The following is a 12,720-nucleotide window of genomic DNA, read 5'->3' as shown; positions in this document are numbered from 1 at the left end:
CCAAGCCTCGCTTCCATTGACCAGACTTGTGACGCGTGTTTACCCTTAGGTCACGTGACTTCAATTCATTCATTGGGTATGTACAGCATTTATTGTCAGTTTTACATCAAAAACAATTCTCTTCAACCAGCTGCTTAAAAGGAAATAAAACAAATACAAAATATTTTTTTTACAGCAACAACCTTTTAAAATGCCCTGAAAATAAGAAAATAAAACTAATCTGCTTTCTTTCATAAAAGCTTTGGCCGCTAAAAATGTAAAAGATCTCATGAGCGAGCAAAGCTTTGATGAAATAACGCAGATTAATTTTATTTTCGTATTTTCAGTGCATTTCAAAGCTACTCGCCATACAGGTTTTTTTTATATTTGTTTTATTTTCCACTTTTGAATTTATGAAGTCGACACAACTAAAAATATTTGCTTTAAAACAGCAGCCGTCCGTAACCACAATTTTGGGGGCACTTGAAATTCGCGGGGGGGGGGGGGGGGGGCGGACTAAAATTTCTTGGGGGCGCTGTTAAAAGTATATATTTTCTATAAATTCCGATGAGATGCCTGGAATAAACTCTGGACAACAGCAAACTGATAAAGCGAAGGATAGTTTTTAATCTTGCTACCTCCCCCCTGTTTCAACTCGTTTAAAAACTTTATTATCTGCCCCTAATAGCCTTCACTAACTTGACCCGGCTCTACAGTTGTAAACATTCGGTGTGAACCACAGCTCACCTGACTGGTAAGGTGATCTTGTCTAGCTAGTTATCTACCCTTCTATTAATAAATATAGTAATTAGAGTTTCTTCCAGGCATCTCTTCGGGTAGGGGGGGGGGGCTTTGCCCCCCCCCCCCCCCCCCCGCCCGAAAACATTCTACCGTCCCCCCCCCCGAACGAAATTAAATTTATATAATATATATAGAAAATATATTATTTTAATAGTGTCCACCCCCTCCCCGAAGAAAGTCTACCGCCCCCCCCCCCCCCCGAAAATTTCAGGTGCCCCCCCCCCCCCCCCGGAGAAAAAAGTCTGGAAGAAACACTGATAGTAATCTATCGAGTAGTTTAATTTTGTTATCTCTACTTAGTTTCGGAACCGTTTAATTAGTTTTAAATGACTAATTAAACATCTGATTACTTTAAAAAATAAATAGAACTGATTTGTTATTGAAGTGGAACGTAGCTGTAAAGTTTGAACGAAATCGCTGCATTAGAAGTCGGTCAAAATTGAGTTACAAGATTTGCCACAAGCAAACAAACAAACAGACGTTGTGAAGTAAATCAAATCTTGTAAGAAAACCTTTAAGCAACAAGTTTTAAATGCCCTGAAAATAAGAAAATAAAACTAATTTACTTTCTTTAATAAAAGCTTAGGTTGCGCATGAGATCTTTTATATATTTTAGTCACAAACGCTTTGATTAAAGAAAATAAATTCGTTTTATTTTCTTATTTTCAGGTCATTTAAAAGCTTGAGCTATAGTTTTTTTTTTATATTTGTTTTATTTTCTAATTTTGAGTGTTATTGTCCACACGTTTTGTAGCTATAGTTTTTTTTAAATATTTTTTTATTTTCTAATTTTGAGTGTTATTGTCCACCCGTTTATTACAAATCTATATGAGCTCACTATACAGTTCTAGTCCTTATGTAGCTTAGTGGTGGTCCATAAATGACGTCACACTCGTAGGGGGGAGGGGGGCATAATTTTGTGACGGTGTGTGATGAGGGAGAGGAGTGGGGGGGGGGGGGGGGGGTTCAGATGGTGTGACGTCACTTTTTTGCATTATAAAAAAGCAATGTTAGAAAACGAGTTTTAGTCGCTATTTCGCGTTTTAGAAAACGGTTTTAATAAATTGTAATGGGAATTGATCAAAATACTCTAAGTTGACAGAGTTCAGACACGATTTTGGAAAAATATCGATGTTTTAAGAAAAATTCAACAGCAATTTTGAGGGGGGGGGGGGGGGTTGCAGGTTGAGGTGTGACGTCATTTTAGGCGGGGGGGGGGGTGTGGCTTTTTGTGACGACGTGTGACGTAGGGGATGGGGGAAGGTAAAAAATCGTCCAAAAAAAGCGTGACGTCATTTATGAATGACCCCCCCCCCCCCCTTATGTCAGTGTGTAGCTTATATGTGTAGATTGTATCAGTGTGTAACTTTTTGTGTGTAGATTGTATCAGTGTGTAGCTTATGTGTGTAGATTGTATCAGTGTGTAGCTTATGTGTGTAGATTGTATCAGTGTGTAGCTTATAGTCTGTGTTAGTACTTAGACTAGCCTGTGTTTGTGTCAATAGTTTAAGGAGTGTTAAACTTTTTAGTTTATCGGACTAATGGACCCAGATCACGTGACCCAGGATATCCTGAGCGCCATGTTGGTGCCAGGATTTATTGACGCGACCAACCGGCAATTGTGTCTCATTAGCGTCCTAATTCATTTGTCTGTGTGCTGTGTGTTTATATGTGTGTTTGTATGTGTTTTTGTACGAGCGTACACACTGACACCGACTGTTGTGATCGTTTAGACGCCACTACGATGTTAGAGGTTAACAATGTAGGTGCATGGCTAGCCTCAGACAAAAAGGAATTATTTTGTATTCAATTAACAGGTATAAACGGTAAAAAATGATACATTGATCGAGATTATCTTTCGTTGGTCAATATGTATACAATTTTTTGTTTTTAAGAATACAGATTTTAAATTTATTTATAACGTGCGATGTTTTGTATACATTTAATTTGTTGGTTTGCTGATTTTGTTGATGTGCTAAGACACAAAACGATATGATTTTAGGTAAGTGTCCAATCTAAAAGTCTAGTCATATAAGTGTCTAGAAGTTTAGTCATGTAAGTGTCTAATCTAAAAGTCTAGTCATATAAGTGTCTAAAAGTCTAGTCAAGTAAGTGTCTAAAAGTTTAGTCGTGTAAGTGTCTAGTCATGTAAGTGTCCAATCTAAAAGTCTAGTCATGTAAGTGTCCAATCTAAAAGTCTAGTCATGTAAGTGTCTAAAAGTCTAGTCGTGTAAGTGTCTAAAAGTCTAGTCGTGTAAGTGTCTAAAAGTCTAGTCGTGTAAGTGTCTAAAAGTCTAGTCGTGTAAGTGTCTAAAAGTCTAGTCGTGTAAGTGTCTAAAAGTCTAGTCGTGTAATTGAAGAAGATAAGCCGTGATGTTGTGACGGCTAAACACAATCGACCGCCTGATTAAGACGCGAGATTTTTGTAAGATTATCAATAACAACCTGAGATTAAGTGAGAAACATTGTGGGATTTGAAAAAGGATGTTACATTTTTAGCGTCACATGTCAAACTTTGTGTCGAACATAAGACGCCATCTTTGGTGCTGCTCCTGTACGTGACGTCATCAACTGTTTCCAGACGGCAAATATAAAACCTAAAGAAAAATACTCTATGTTTGATTTCCATGATATTGGCCCTTGATGATGTTGCCCGTTCATTGATTACCAACATGACACCTATAGCACCATACACATGATATCTATCGCATATACATGGCATTTATACCACTGCACTCATCACGTCTATAGCACCATACACATGCAATCCGTAACAAACATGAACAAAATGTTGACTAGCATCACCAGTTGAATCAGATACTCTATACTTGTATAGTGGTAAGGAACGACAATTTCATTGTTAACACTGATAGCTTCCCTTGCATCTGGTAAACAGACATTGGCGTTGCCATGAGTTACCTCGGGTAAACAAGGAAAACAATGGGGGTAAAAATAAATCTGAGTGATGTAATCAGAGAAACGTTATAAAAGATTGAAACCTTCCCAGCGAACACAATCATCTCCGGGACAGTGGGACATTTCATCCGTCGGCATTTTTGTGGCTGTCGTTTTATTTGTCAACAAGCCAATCACACTTCTATTGTGTGTCCACCTGTATGTCCACCTGCCTATCCACCTGCCTATCCACCTGCCTATCCACCTGCCTATCCACCTGTCTGTTCACCTGTCTGTCCACCTGTCTATCCACCTATCTGAGCTCCTGCTTCAAATGTCACAAATTCTCAGAACACTCAAACTTTTTCAGCAAACATCATGGGACATCATTTTTTGTCTTTGTGATGTTTTATCCAACCAGCATTCTGTGTGATACATTCTGGTGATACATGCTGGTGATACATGCTGGTGATACATTCTGGTGATACATTCTGGTGATACATTCTGGTGATACATTCTGGTGATACATTCTGGTGATACATGCTGGTGATACATTCTGGTGATACATGCTGGTGATACATACTTGAGATTTTAATTCAACATCAAGACGCAGACACATTATAAGACACTCACTCACAACACATACACACACTCACACACATTCACACACACACACACACACTCACACATACACACAGACACACATTCTCTCTCTCACACACACACACACACATACACACATACACACACACACTCACACATACACACACACACACACTATTTTCACTCAAAGAAAAATCCACCCAGGCATCAGAAACAAGAGAACTTCCGGTGCCGGAAATTTAGCCGGTATTTTCCGGCTCCACGTAGAGGCTTTGTTATTAAAATTTTGATCTTGGATTTTTGCCAGATTTTCTGATGTAATCCCAGAAAATAGGCTTGTGTTGGTTAGGTGGGCTTGTGTTGGTTAGGTGGGCTTGTGTTGGTTAGGTGGGCTTGTGTTAGGTGGGCTTGTGTTAGTTAGGTGGGCTTGTGTTAGGTGGGCTTGTGTTGGTTAGGTGGGCTTGCGTTAGGTGGGCTTGTGTTGGTTAGGTAGGCTTGTGTTGGTTAGGTGGGCTTGTGTTGGTTAGGTGGGCTTGTGTTGGTTAGGTGGGCTTATGTTGGTTAGGTGGGCTTGTATTAGGTGGGCTTGTGTTGGTTAGGTGGGCTTGTGTTGGTTAGGTGGGCTTGTGTTGGTTAGGTGGGCTTGTGTTAGGTGGGCTTGTGTTAGTTAGGTGGGCTTGTGTTAGGTGGGCTTGTGTTAGGTGGGCTTATGTTGGTTAGGTGGGCTTGCGTTAGGTGGGCTTGTGTTGGTTAGGTAGGCTTGTGTTGGTTAGGTGGGCTTGTGTTGGTTAGGTGGGCTTGTGTTGGTTAGGTGGGCTTATGTTGGTTAGGTGGGCTTGTGTTAGGTGGGCTTGTGTTGGTTAGGTGGGCTTGTGTTGGTTAGGTGGGCTTGTGTTGGTTAGGTGGGCTTGTGTTGGTTAGGTGGGCTTGTGTTGGTTAGGTGGGCTTGTGTTGGTTAGGTGGGCTTGTGTTTGGTGGGCTTGTGTTGGTTAGGTGGGCTTGTGTTGGTTAGGTGGGCTTGTGTTGGTTAGGTGGGCTTGTGTTGGTTAGGTGGGCTTGTGTTAGGTGGGCTTGTGTTAGGTGGGCTTGTGTTGGTTAGGTGGGCTTGTGTTGGTTAGGTGGGCTTGTGTTAGGTGGGCTTGTGTTAGTTAGGTGGGCTTATGTTGGTTAGGTGGGCTTGTGTTAGGTGGGCTTGTGTTGGTTAGGTGGGCTTGTGTTAGGTGGGCTTGTGTTGGTTAGGTGGGCTTGTGTTGTTTAGGTGGGCTTGTGTTGGTTAGGTGGGCTTGTGTTGGTTAGGTGGGCTTGTGTTAGTTGGGCTTGTGTTAGGTGGGCTTGTGTTAGGTGGGCTTGTGTTAGGTGGGCTTGTGTTAGGTGGGCTTGTGTTGGTTAGGTAGGCTTGTGTTGGTTAGGTGGGCTTGTGTTGGTTAGGTGGGCTTGTGTTGGTTAGGTGGGCTTGTGTTGGTTAGGTGGGCTTGTGTTAGTTAGGTGGGCTTATGTTGGTTAGGTGGGCTTGTGTTGGTTAGGTGGGCTTGTGTTAGGTGGGCTTGTGTTAGTTAGGTGGGCTTGTGTTGGTAAGGTGGGCTTGTGTTAGGTGGGCTTGTGTTAGGTGGGCTTGTGTTAGGTGGGCTTGTGTTAGGTGGGCTTGTGTTAGTTGGGCTTGTGTTGGTTAGGTAGGCGTGTGTTAGGTGGGCTTGTGTTGGTTAGGTGGGCTTGTGTTGGTTAGGTGGGCTTGTGTTAGGTGGGCTTGTGTTAGTTAGGTGGGCTTGTGTTAGTTAGGTGGGCTTGTGTTAGTTAGGTGGGCTTGTGTTAGTTAGGTGGGCTTGTGTTAGGTGGGCTTGTGTTAGTTAGGTGGGCTTATGTTGGTTAGGTGGGCTTGTGTTAGGTGGGCTTGTGTTAGTTAGGTGGGCTTGTGTTGGTTAGGTAGGCTTGTGTTGGTTAGGTGGGCTTGTGTTAGGCGGGCTTGTGTTAGTTGGGCTTGTGTTGGTTAGGTAGGCTTGTGTTAGGTGGGCTTGTGTTGGTTAGGTGGGCTTGTGTTGGTTAGGTGGGCTTGTGTTAGATGGGCTTGTGTTAGTTAGGTGGGCTTGTGTTAGTTAGGTGGGCTTGTGTTAGTTAGGTGGGCTTGTGTTAGGTGGGCTTGTGTTAGGTGGGCTTGTGTTAGTTAGGTGGGCTTATGTTGGTTATGTGGGCTTGTGTTAGGTGGGCTTGTGTTAGTTAGGTGGGCTTGTGTTGGTTAGGTGGGCTTGTGTTAGGTGGGCTTGTGTTGGTTAGGTGGGCTTGTGTTGGTTAGGTGGGCTTGTGTTAGGTGGGCTTGTGTTAGGTGGGCTTGTGTTAGTTAGGTGGGCTTGTGTTAGTTAGGTGGGCTTGTGTTAGTTAGGTGGGCTTGTGTTAGATGGGATTGTGTTAGGTGGGCTTGTGTTAGGTGGGCTTGTGTTAGGTGGGCTTGTGTTGGTTAGGTGGGCTTGTGTTGGTTAGGTGGGCTTGTGTTGGTTAGGTGGGCTTGTGTTAGTTAGGTGGGCTTGTGTTAGTTAGGTGGGCTTGTGTTAGTTAGGTGGGCTTGTGTTAGGTGGGCTTGTGTTAGGTGGGCTTGTGTTAGGTGGGCTTGTGTTGGGTGGGCTTGTGTTAGGTGGGCTTGTGTTAGGTGGGCTTGTGTTAGGTGGGCTTGTGTTAGGTGGGCTTGTGTTAGGTGGGCTTGTGTTGGGTGGGCTTGTGTTAGGTGGGCTTGTGTTAGGTGGGCTTGTGTTAGGTGGGCTTTTTTTATTTTTATCCATCAATTTTATGATCTTTTTAAGATAGCTTTGATGTGATGTTTCTATGTGATGTTATATGATGTTTCTATGTGATGTTATATGATGTTTCTATGTGATGTTTCTATGTGATGTTTCTATGTGATGTTTCTATGTGATGTTGTATGATGTTTCTATGTGATGTTATATGATGTTTCTATGTGATGTTTCTATGTGATGTTATGTGATGTTTCTATGTGATGTTTCAATGTGATGTTATATGATGTTTCAATGTGATGTTATATGATGTTTCAATGTGATGTTATATGATGTTTCTATGTGATGTTATATGATGTTTCAATGTGATGTTTCTATGTGATGTTTCTATGTGATGTTATGTGATGTTTCTATGTGATATTTCATTGTGATGTTATGTGATGTTTCAATGTGATGTTTCAATGTGATGTTATCTGATGTTTCTAATTGATTGAATGTTATGGCGTTAAATGTGTATTTGACTCGCAAGTAAAATACGTCATCAGCACCTCATGCAACTATCTTTTAAAGTTTCGCGTTAGATTAGGGTTAGGGATGGGTTAGGGATGGGTTAGGATTAGGATTAGGATTAGGATTAGGGTTAGGGTTACGGTTAGGGTTAGGGGTTGGGGTTGGGGGTTGGGGTTGGGGTTGGGGTTGGGGTTGGGGGTTAGGGTTAGGGTTAGGTTTGGGGTTAGGGTTAGGGTTAGGTTTGGGGTTAGGGTTAGGATTGGGGTTAGGATTGGATGCGATAAGATGAATGGTGTGGTTCAAGTTATGGTTTAGGATTCTAGTCATGTTAAGTGAATGCTGGTGTTAAAATAAAATGCTTTTTAAATCAAGATACGAGCTGCTGTTCCAGACTTAATTAGCTCCCTTTGTTAAACTTTGTCTAAAACTATGGACATGGCCTTGACCAAGATAATTCCTAATTAAAAAGAAGATTCGCCAGAAGAATTTTTAAAAATTAAAGCCCTTGTACTATTAAAGCTGAACTTTGCGAAAATTTTAATTTTAGTTTACTCTAAACCGAAAGAGAAGTTACATTAAACGCTGGTGGAATGTTTAGTTACATAACAAATTGTTTTTTCTTTATACAAATTGAGATCTAATAGTTAAAGTGTCGGGCGCTAAAAATGTGTCAATATTTTATGAGCGACCAAAACTTCAACGACCAAAGATCTCTACCAATAGCGCGTTATTTTTATTTTTGTATACTGACTTTAGTTCTAAGCAAAATTTGGAAACAAATTCTGGAAAAAAAGATTTTTTTTAACAAAATATGAAGATTAATTAACATAAATTGAACAACAAGATAATTAATTCCGACGATGACTTGATTACTTTCTAGACCGACGACTTGATTAGTTGACACATCCACCTGAGAATGACGTCACACTATTGGCGCGTGAGTTTATCGTCTGCTTCTTTTGTTCTTCAATCTCAGGGGGCGATCACGTGGTGTCGTCTGTCAAACGGTCACGCTGACATGCATCACGTGACTGCTATAGTGGCATTCACTTCTGATCTATCATTCAAATAGTTGAGCCAGAGTTACTTCTCTTGACAATCGTCGTATGGATCATACAATAGTTATCATTAAAAAAGTTTTTAAAAACCCACGTTTTCTGATTGAACTAAAAAGTAGAAAATAAATGATATACATCACAATAATGCAAGCGATGAAAAACGTGGGGCGCCGAAGTAAAAGTTTTTTATCGGTCATTGTTAATATATGATGTAAACGTTATATTACTATTGATTATATAATACTATTGACTTTTATTAGGGAGCCTGTAGAGAGTCAACAGTATTAGAAACTGTAAGAAAATCACGGCGCCCCACGTTTTTCATCGCTTATAGTAGAGTGATCGCTTGCATTATTGTGATGTATAGCATTTATTTTCTACTTTTTAGTTCAATCAGAAAACGTGGGTTTTTTAAAACTTTTTTAATGATAATTATTTTCTACTTTTTAGTCTTTGTCTGTTTGTTTGCTTTAAAATCTTGCTATCGATTTTATCTTTTCGCATTCACTTTTTTTTTGGGTAAAACGAAGACAACTCGTAAAAAACACGTGCCTTGAACCCGTGTCGAGTGGGTTAGCAATCGTGTGCCCAACCACTCGACCATATCGTCTCCCCCATACTGGCCACCAGTTGTTACGTTCTGGTTGTTTGTACACAAACACCGCGTGACAACTACTCAGTAAGCAAAAAGAGGGAGAGTACCGAACCTTGTTTTCATCAAATTACAATTACTGGGTTATATCCCTTTTCCCCCCACGTTTTTGTACAATTATATAGCGGTCTAAAATGATCAATAAAATGTTTCCATGGATCAATTTAGTAATAATAACAATTGAATATTCTATTGTCATCGGAAACAAAGCTTCCCTGAAAATTTCAGCGCGCTAGCTAACTGGGAAGTGCCCGAAATTTCGATCGAAAGATTTGATTGGAAAGACGCGAAAGCAAGTTAAAGAAAACGTGGGGAAAAAATGTGCACAGGTAGCCTGGTATTGTACATTCAACTGAAACCAATGAAGGTCCATGTTAATTAAAAGTGGCAATTATTTTCCCTAGATGATCATGACGTCATGGATTGACTGTTCTCTGGTTCTCGAACATTCTGGTGTATGCCCGTACAAAATAAGATTGATATTAGATTTCGCTGGGTATCTGTACTGTGTGATCGCTGTATGATAACTCTCGCGGTATTTCAAGGCTCTGGTCCAGGTACAATCGTCTTAAAATGGTGTGGATTAGAATTTACTCGATTTCATGTAAGCAGGGGGGGGGGGGGGGGAACTTATTCTTTTCTGTTTCCTCAGAAAATGTATTTGAATAAATCAGTTTTTTTTTCTAGGAATATGAGACCCAAAGTTGCCCCCATTTTAAGTTTTTTTCTTTAGCCCGATTACACAGGACGTGTTATCTCAATCTAGAAAGTTCTATGGGAAGTTAAGGGGAGCTAACTCCAGCTTTACATTTTGTAAGATATTTTAAATTTATTAACCATCCATCTTTCTTCGTTCATTTGAACACATGTAACATATATAACATATATAACATATATAACATATATAACAAACATATATAACAAACATATACAACAAACATATATAACATATATAACTTATTTAACATATATAACATCATAAATATCATCATAAATAACATCATAAATAACATCATAAATAACATCATAAATAACATCATATATAACATCATATATAACATCATATATAACATCATATATAACATCATATATAACATCATATATAACATCATATATAACATCATATATAACATCATATATAACATCATATATAACATCATATATAACATCATATATAACATCATATATAACATCATATATAACATCATATATAACATCATATATAACATCATATATAACATCATATATAACATCATATATAACATCATATATAACATCATATATAACATCATATATAACATCATATATAACATCATATATAACATCATATATAACATCATATATAACATCATATATAACATCATATATAACATCATATATAACATCATATATAACATCATATATAACATCATATATAACATCATATATAACATCATATATAACATCATATATAACATCATATATAACATCATATATAACATCATATATAACATCATATATAACATCATATATAACATCATATATAACATCATATATAACATCATATATAACATCATATAACATCATATAACAAACATATATAATATATATAACATATATAACATATATAACATATATAACATATATAACATATGTAACATATATAACATATATAACATATATAACATATATAACATATATAACATATATAACATATATAACATATATAACATATACAAACATATATAACATATATAACATATATAACATGTATAACATATATAACATGTATAACATATATATAACATATACAACATATATAACATATATAACATACATAGCATATATAACATATATAACATATATAACATATAAATTATAACATATATAATATATATATATAACATACATAACATTATGTTATTATAAACTTTCTCTCCTGTCTCGACGACTTTTCCTTCACAGAACGTCTATATGTGACCGTTTTAAATATCGTTGTTAAGCAAGTGGCTACCAGCAGACAAGTGGCTACCAGCAGACAAGTGGCTACCAGCAGACAAGTGGCTACCAGCAGACGAGCGACTAGCGGGCGAGCAGACCTGAGATGGTGAACTTGACATGCACCCCCGGGGCGCCTGTCGTCCAGACCTTCAACTCCTCCCTGACCATCGAGTACGACGCCCCTGAGTTCCCTGAGATGGCCGTGACCGAGGTGGCCCTGAAGATCACCTTCTACGTGTTGGCCATGCTGGTGGACCTCGTGGGCAATTTCATCGTCATTCTCATCATCCTGCTCAACCGTAAGATGAGGACAACGACCAACGTCTTCATCCTGAACCTGGCGGTCAGTGACCTCTTGGTGGGCATGTTCTGCATGTGGGTGCACCTGGGCAACCAGATCTCAAACAACTGGCCCTTTGGCTACTTCATGTGCATCTTCTCCACGTTCGCACAGGGTAGGTGTCGTCTCACGTCACATGTCACATCATCGCACCCTTACCTTTCGCCCACCCCACCCCCGCCCCTATAAAGCGCCCCTCCCCCCACTTCCCACCCCTATAATACGCCCCTCCCCCACTTCCCGCCCCTATAACACGCCCCTCCCCCACGCCCCGCCCCTATAACACGCCACTCCCCCCACTTCACGCCCCTAATACACGCCCCTCCCCACGCCCCGCCCCTATAACACGCCCTCCCCCACGCCCCGCCCCTATAACACGCCACTCCCCCACTTCACGCCCCTAATACACGCCCCTCCCCACGCCCCGCCCCTATAACACCCCACTCCCCCACCCCTATAACACGCCCACGCCCCGCCCCTATAACACGCCCTCCCCCACGCCCCTCCCCTATAACACGCCCCTCCTATGTTCCAGTGACGGCCGTGACGACCAGCGTCCTGACCTTGACCGTCATCTCCGTGGAGAGGTTTGTGGCCATCGTCTTTCCCTTCCGCGCCCACTGGCCGCCCGTCACGACAGGCGTCATCATCGGTGAGTCACCTGACTGACGCACCTCTGACGCAAGTCTGAGGCTTTCATGTGACGCCATTGTTGTATTGCCTACTTTTGTTTGGAACAACTGAGACTTAGGGGTCGTCCATAAATAAGGGGGGGGGGGCGTAATTTTGTGACGGTGTGTGATGAGAGGGAGTGGGGGGTGGAATTCAGATGTTGCGACGCCACACTTTTGCATTATAAAAAAGAAATGTTAGAAAACGAACGTTATTTCGCGTTTTAGAAAACTGTTTTAATAAATTGTAATAGGAATTGATTAAAATACTCTATGTTGAAGAGTTCTGACAAGATTTTGGAAAAATATCGATGTTTTAAAAAAAAAATTCAACTGCAATTTTGAGAGGGGGGGGGTGTAGGCTGAGTGTGACGTCATTTTATGGGGGTCTTGCTTTTTGTGAAGATGTGTGACAGAGGGGTGGGAGGTAAAAAGGGGGGGGGGGAGTCAGAGAAATGTGTTGAAATACTGTCAGAGATCTGACGTGGGGGAAGCTTTAAATTCTGGGACC

The 12,720-nt window shown here is 40.3% G+C and overlaps 1 protein-coding gene across 1 annotated transcript; it reads left to right on the top strand.

The window, feature by feature from the left end:
* Positions 1–11,171: 11,171 nt before the first annotated feature.
* LOC131950526 (neuropeptide FF receptor 1-like) lies at positions 11,172–12,190 on the top strand (the record flags this gene model as incomplete). Its single annotated transcript, XM_059312721.1, has 2 exons — positions 11,172–11,653; positions 12,074–12,190. Coding segments are annotated over exons 1-2 (469 nt in total), but the record flags the coding sequence as incomplete, so codon positions are not given.
* Positions 12,191–12,720: the final 530 nt, after the last annotated feature.

This window comes from Physella acuta, unplaced genomic scaffold, assembly GCF_028476545.2.
Source record: "Physella acuta isolate Inbredline_101_S28 unplaced genomic scaffold, ASM2847654v3 ptg000769l, whole genome shotgun sequence".
Lineage (NCBI taxonomy): Eukaryota > Metazoa > Mollusca > Gastropoda > Physidae > Physella > Physella acuta.
Note: the sequence above shows the minus strand (reverse complement) of the source record. Positions and strands in the feature narration are given on the sequence as shown.